This window comes from Macrobrachium rosenbergii, chromosome 56 (assembly GCF_040412425.1).
Source record: "Macrobrachium rosenbergii isolate ZJJX-2024 chromosome 56, ASM4041242v1, whole genome shotgun sequence".
Lineage (NCBI taxonomy): Eukaryota > Metazoa > Arthropoda > Malacostraca > Decapoda > Palaemonidae > Macrobrachium > Macrobrachium rosenbergii.
This window is the reverse complement of record NC_089796.1, coordinates 49,371,788-49,378,400: the sequence shown is the minus strand read 5'-3', so window position 1 is coordinate 49,378,400 and position 6,613 is coordinate 49,371,788. Positions and strand designations below refer to the sequence as shown.

Genomic DNA, 6,613 nt, shown 5'->3' with positions numbered 1-6,613 from the left:
CTCTCGACTTGTTAATTCAACATCCGTTGTGAACCAACATTGTTTCAGATGCTTGGCCACCCAAAGAAGTGCTGGCCCCAGCACTATGGATATAGTACTGTCTAATTTCTAGTTTTGTGCACCAAACGGACAGCCACGCCCTCGGCAGGCTGACCTTCAGGTGAGGGCTTAGACACACACTTTGTTCGTGCAGAAAGCACAGTCCACTTTGTGGTGAGCATGACAACAATGGCCCCAAACTCTGCTAAATTAGCGATGAGGAGGTATTGATTTGGGATGGGGAAAAGTTCATCTTCCAGCACTGGAGGTAGAGGTGGGATTGTAGTGATAACCTCCCTTAAAGGCAGCACCGAAACCACTTGATGGTCCCCGTGAAGATGCTGCATGAAGTTACAAATAGTAGAGTTGAAGACGCTCTTGCCCAGAACCCGGAACCTTGGAGTGACCAGTCTACACGCAGCATCAACCAGCCTTGATCCCTGTAGAAGAAACGTATCTGACAAATTATGGCACCGGATGGAGACTTCGCAACTGCGGCAAAGCACTGCGTTGAGAGTCTTCGTAGAGGCCACCTTGTACTCATGTTGGAATGGTCAAAAGTCACAGTCAGAGGGATAATAAGACTGTGTACGTGCGACCTCGGGTCAGCTGTGAAGGCACCGCAGAAAACGGGATGTTCATCATAGAGAACCCATTGAGCGGGGTCTTTACAAGCCCGTATATTTTTGTGCCTTAAACCTCCCTCAAATCGTAGTGAGTCTATTATTTTTTTTGTTACAATGTTAGTGGTGTGATATCATGAATCATTGTAAAATTACAATAGTGCTAATTGTTTTTATAAGCTGAGAGCTTTTTATTTCTAGTTGTGGCTGATTGAGGAAAGGAACAGAAGTCAGTTCAAGTTGTAGATGAAGAAAAATATATCATAAAAATCATTCTACTTAGTTTCTCAACCTCTGTCCATGAACAATAAAAGAGGGTTTTAATGAAACGGATAGTGCTATAAATCCCATAACTAATGCTATGGCTACAGCCAGTTTACTGCTTTTCTTTTAAATGTTAAGCTTTATAGTGTAGGAACATTTATCATGAAAAATGGGATTCGTGTCTTTTTTTTTTGTTTTGTTAAAAGCAAAAACTCACTTGATTTTGTAAGAAGGTATCATAAGTTTGAAAGAAAAATTAGGGTGGCATTTTTTCTTAACATTCTTAAGGGTATGAAATCCAAGATGGCGCCCAAAATGGCCGCCGATCACTAATAGTGTGATGTTTTTGCAAGTACATGCAATACAGTTAGAAATAAAGTGTCTAACTATATGTTTTCTGAGAACAGGAATCTAATGAACTCTTCAAATACATGTGTGGAAACTCCACCTTTTGCCTGAGTTGTACAGTACACTCTATTGGCATTCACGAATTGCTGACATTTTTCCTCAGCTCAATTGCTTTCAACGTTCACAGGAAAACGGAGGCTGCAGAAAAAAATAAAATCAGTTGCTTGCAGGAGCTGAGAATGAAACCTTCTGATACAATTTTATGATACATATGACTGGGATAGAGACTATCTGCAATCATTTAGGATGGCTCTAGACCTAGCTGTTAGAAAGGAAGAATATGCATGGGTTCGGCTCTAATTATTAAGGCGCCGTTTCAGAGGTTAAACGCCGACGGTACCACTAAGTGAAGCTGTCATTGAAACTGCGATTCTGAATACCAGGGAGAAGGAAATTATAAAAGAATTGTGGTGTTACAGAGACAATACACTTAAAAAAAACACACAAAGGAAGAATAGAACAAATAAGGGAGTTTTTCATAGGCAAATCTCGGCTACTACTATTACTATTACTAGAGACAGTGTGAGAAGGTGGCCAGTTCCTCTTCTATGATTTTTTGCTGTCCCGTTGTCCGCCAGATTTAAGTGAACTTCATAAGAGGTGGAAATGATATTACAGCACGTCAATAAAATCTTGGCACAGAAAGAATTTGTGCTCGCAAGTTCGTCTCCTCGACGAAAAGAAATCCTGGAAAAATTGGTAAGAAGCGTCATTAGCACAACCAAACCGGGAGCTCACGGCCAAATGGCTTCTACTAGGCTAAGTGTAGGGACCAAACCACATTTACCTTTACCTGCCCTAAACTAAGCTCAGATGCCGTGCCCTAACTTGTTGTTGCAGGGGGTTGCTTTGCCCCCTGGGCCTCTCCCCCCAATTAAGTCGTGACCCCCACTCTGCACTGTACCCAGGTGGCGTTAGGCCTATGCCAGCGCGGGCTCTTGCTCATAGGACAGTCCATAGTCGAGGCCTAAGTCATTCTGTGATGTCGAAGAGGGTAGAACTATACAGTAGCTCCGCGGCGGCGACTGCCTTCCAACTTAACTTTTTCTACAGTTTTTTGCTTGCCAATTATGAATTTTCCTTTCATTTTTGGCGCTCGAGTGTCATTAACCTGGGTAATTCTATATATTAGCTCTGCGCCTGTTTTTACCTTTTCAACTGCTTTTCTCTACACTTTTAGGGGTTCAGATACTGGCGGTGCATCGTTTTTTGTTGGCCAAATGGAATGTCCCTTCACTGTGCTTAATACTGGCCCAGGGCGGGGCGTTGGGTACCCATACATTAACAAGTTATTGCACTTGCCGGACAGGATGTGAATCATTCAAAACAGACGCAGCCGTTCTCTGTCTTGTGAAGATCGCGTATGGAAACCCCTTGTTGGAGGGACTTCAGGGGTTAATTACAGGTTAAGGTAGATCTAAATAGTAGCTCTGCGGTGGCAATTTCCTTCTGACTTTTTCTACAGTTTTTTGGTTGCTAATTATGGATTTACCTTCAATTTTTGTCGCACAAATGTAATTAACCTCTAATTAACCCCTGAAGTCCCTCCAACAAGGGGTTTCCATATGCGATCTTCACGAGACAGAGCAAGGGTATATACATCTATTTGGAACGGTTCACATCCCATCTGGCAAGTGCAATAACTTGTTAATGTATGGGTATGCCCCCCTCCCCCACAGGCCAGTACTAAACACAGCGAAGGGACATTCCATTTGGCCAACAACAAACAAATGCACCGCCAGTATCAGAAGCCATAAAAGTGTAGAAAAAACCAATTTCCAAGGTAAAACCAACACAGAGCTAATACTAAGACTTAACCTAAGTATTAGCTCCGTGCTTCTTTTGACCATGGAAGCTGGTTTTTTGTACACTTTTAGGACTTCTGATACTGCGGTGCATTTGTCTGTTGTCGGCCAAATGGAATGTCCCTTCACCGTGTTTAGTACTGGGCTGGGGGGATGCCGGTATCCATACGTTAACAAGTTATTGCACTTGCCGGACGGGATATGAACCGTTCCAAACAGATGTACCCGTGCTGTCTTGTGAAGATCTCGTATGGAAACCCCTTGTGGGATAGACTTCAGGGGTTAATTACAGTCATGCGACAAAAATTGAAGGTAAATCCACAATTAGCAACCAAAAAACTGTAGAAAAAGTCAAGTTAGAAGGGAATCGCCACCGCGGAGCTACTACTTACATCTACCAAAGTTTTTCTCAGGATGTAGTGTTAACTCCGCGTTGGGGATTTATAAATTAACTTTGTTCTGACACGATATACAAACCTTCGGTAACTACCGCTGGTTAGGCAGTAACTACAGCCAGGTAGGCGGGAATACCAGCCTGCCCGGATGTAAACATTCCAGTTTGCTTTCGGCTGTCATGCGTTGCGTACGTGGTTTCAGATATCTCCGCCTGACTGTCATTAAGCTCTTATTATCCCTGTGGGATCTTAATGTATTTTTGTGTATATATTATGTGTTTGATATTTATTAATACAAACCCACGATTTGTGATAACCTTGCATAAGCCATTGTTCCCTGCGCTGTGTCTTCGGGTTTGACAGCCAAGAGCGTATTTTGAGAAGCGTAACTGAGTGGTAAGGCTTCTCTTCCAGTAGCCCTTTATTTAGATAATGAAGGCGTTCCCCTGTACGTTCGGAGATATTAGATTGAGACATATATCTTTGCTCTCCTACATTGATTGGGACGTAAGAGTTTGCTTCCCATCCTGAGCTTCTGCCCTTCGTGTACAAGGGCATGACTACTTCCTTCCTACTTGTGCTGAGTGTTGTTTTTGTCGCCTGCGCTTAGAGTTGCAGTGAGGGGGAGGTTGCGGGCATTGTCGGTAAGCTCTGCTTCCATGGTGCCCTTGGTGGCTTCCCCTCTGTCCTTCTCTCCCCCAGTCTTCGCCCTCTTCGCTTGCTCGTCGGGTGAAGACCGCGGGGGGAGCTCGAGCAATTGGGCAACCTTTTCTAGGGGCCTTGTTTTGCTGCGTAGGGCAGTTCCCCTCATAGCAAGAGGAGTCTCCCTCTACTAATCATCTTTGCTTTTTCTTTCAGGTTGACAGTGAGCATCGCAGACACAGCAGTAGTTGGCTGGATATCTCGGGATATGTTGCATGATGGAGTCCCGACGTTCATTCATTGTTGCTTCGGGACTGACCACAGTACCTGGTTGGAATGACAGTTCCATATCGGGATCTTTCCGACACTGTTCCCGCCGATGTGGATCGATTGTTGTCATTGCTGGCCTTCTTGTATGCCATGGCACTGCCTCTAGCATAGCTATGGTCCATCTGCTCCTGCCATTCCCTGTGTTATGCTCCTGTTAACTCGACGACAGTCTGTAGGAGGCTCTTCCTGGTCCCCTGCCGCAGCCGTCCTGATTGTTCCAGTCGCTGCTGGTGACTTTCATGCGACGTTCCTGACCGCTGCTGTAGCTCCTGCCTTCTGAACCGCTTCCGTAGCTCCTGCATTGGCTGTCCTGATCATGCCTGTTACTTCTCCTGGTGGTCGTGCCCAGGGCTGCTTCTGTTGTGTTCCTGCGTAGTTGCTCAGGAGGTTTCGATGTCCACCATCCTGTAGAAGTTGTCGGAGTGAAGGTGAAGGAAGTTGACCTGTGGAAGCGATATTCTTGGCTGTTGCGGTAGCTCCTGCCTTCCGAACCGCTGCTGTAGCTTCTGCATGGGCTGTCCTAATCATGCCTGCTGCTTCTCCTGGTGGTGGTGTCCTGGGCCGCTTCTGTTGTGTTCTTGCCTAACTGCCTTGGAGGTTATGATGTTTCATGTCCACCAGCCTGTAGAAGATGTCGGAGTGAAGGTGAAGGAAGTCGCCCTGTGGAAGTAGCCGCCGTCTTCTGCAACTTATCTTCAATTTCGCCTTCTGCTGCCTCTTCCCTTCCTCTCCCGAGGTCCAAGGGGGTCCCAGAATCCGGACAGACCCCTGTCGGCCGAAGGAGAGGAAGGCTGCTTCTTTACCCCTTGATGCCCTTGGACGTCTAGGGACTGCCTCCTTCGGGTTAGGAGACCAGTTCGCATACCCCTAGGTTTTGTGTTTCGGGAGCCGTGGGCACACAGACCTCGGTTTGTGATTCCGTTCCCAGTCCTAGAGGTTCTGCCTTTAAGATGGGGGCTGCTTCGGACGCTCATTCGTGAGCCGCTCCGAGTGCTCGAGATTCTATGGAATATCGAGTATCCCAATCTGGTCAGGAGAATACTCTCCCAGGCCCAGTTTGGGAGCAGTGCGAGAGAAAGGGCCGAGGCACACAGGTGTTTCAGCTCTTCCTGCCAGCACCACAAGCACTCCCCGAGTGCTTACCAGTGCTCGGTTGGGTTCCCAGTCTGGTCTCTCGATCCTATCGGTTCAAACACCAGAAGAAGCAGGGCCCGCCCTCGGGCGGGAACCGATTCACATTTTCTTGTGGGGTTTGGTGTTTCGGGGGCCGTGAGCCCGCGCCCTCATTGCCAGTCTTGGAAGTCTGCGTCTAAGATTGGTTCGGTGCCTGGCTCTTTTCGATTTCTTAGGAAACTGAAAGCAGCTGCTCCCGATTTGTTCTGACACAATATACAAACCTTTGGTCCTTCACAGTAGGAATTATTTTCAGCAAAGGCTGGAAATGGCCGTTAAACTCTTGAGCAAGGTGGTTAGGCAGTAACTACTACTGGTTAGGCAGTAACTACCGCCAGGTAGGTGGGAATACCCGCCTGCCCGGATGTAAACATTCCAGTTTGCTTTCGGCTGTCATGCATTGCAGACATGGTTTCGGATCTCTCCACCTGACTGTCGTTAAGCTCTTAACGTTAAGCCCTGTGGGATCTTAATGTATTTTTGTGTATATATTATGTGCTTGATATTTATTAATACAAACCCACGATTTGTGATAACCTTGCTTAGCTATCATTCCACTGCGCTGTGTCTTGGGTTTGACAGCCAAGGGCGAATTTAAAGGAGCGTAACCGAGTGGTAATGCTTCTCTTCCAGTAGCCCTTTATTTAGATACTGAAGGCGTTCCCCTGTACATTCGGAGATATTAGATTGAGATGTAATATCTTCTCTCCCCTACATTGATCGGGACATAAGAGTTCGCTTCCCTTCTTGGGCTCCTGCCCTCTGTGTAAAGGGCATGAGTACTTCCTTCCTACTTGTGCTGAGTGTTGTTTTCGTCGCCTGTGCTAAGAGAGTTGCGGGGCGGGTGGGAGGTTGCGGGCGTCGTCTGTAAGTTACGCTTCCATGGCGCCCTTGGTGCCCTCCCCTCCATCCTTTTCTCTCCCCGTAGGTTCTT

At 46.6% G+C, this 6,613-nt stretch overlaps 1 protein-coding gene across 1 annotated transcript in view; it reads left to right on the top strand.

Moving 5' to 3' along the window:
• Positions 1–1,689: 1,689 nt before the first annotated feature.
• Positions 1,690–6,613, top strand: part of LOC136836474 (dTTP/UTP pyrophosphatase) — a 181,552-nt gene continuing 176,628 nt past the window's right edge. The window contains exon 1 of the mRNA XM_067100747.1: positions 1,690–2,033. Coding sequence (XP_066956848.1) covers positions 1,941–2,033 — 93 coding nt within the window. The 5' untranslated portion in view covers positions 1,690–1,940. The remainder of the gene's footprint in view (positions 2,034–6,613) is intronic.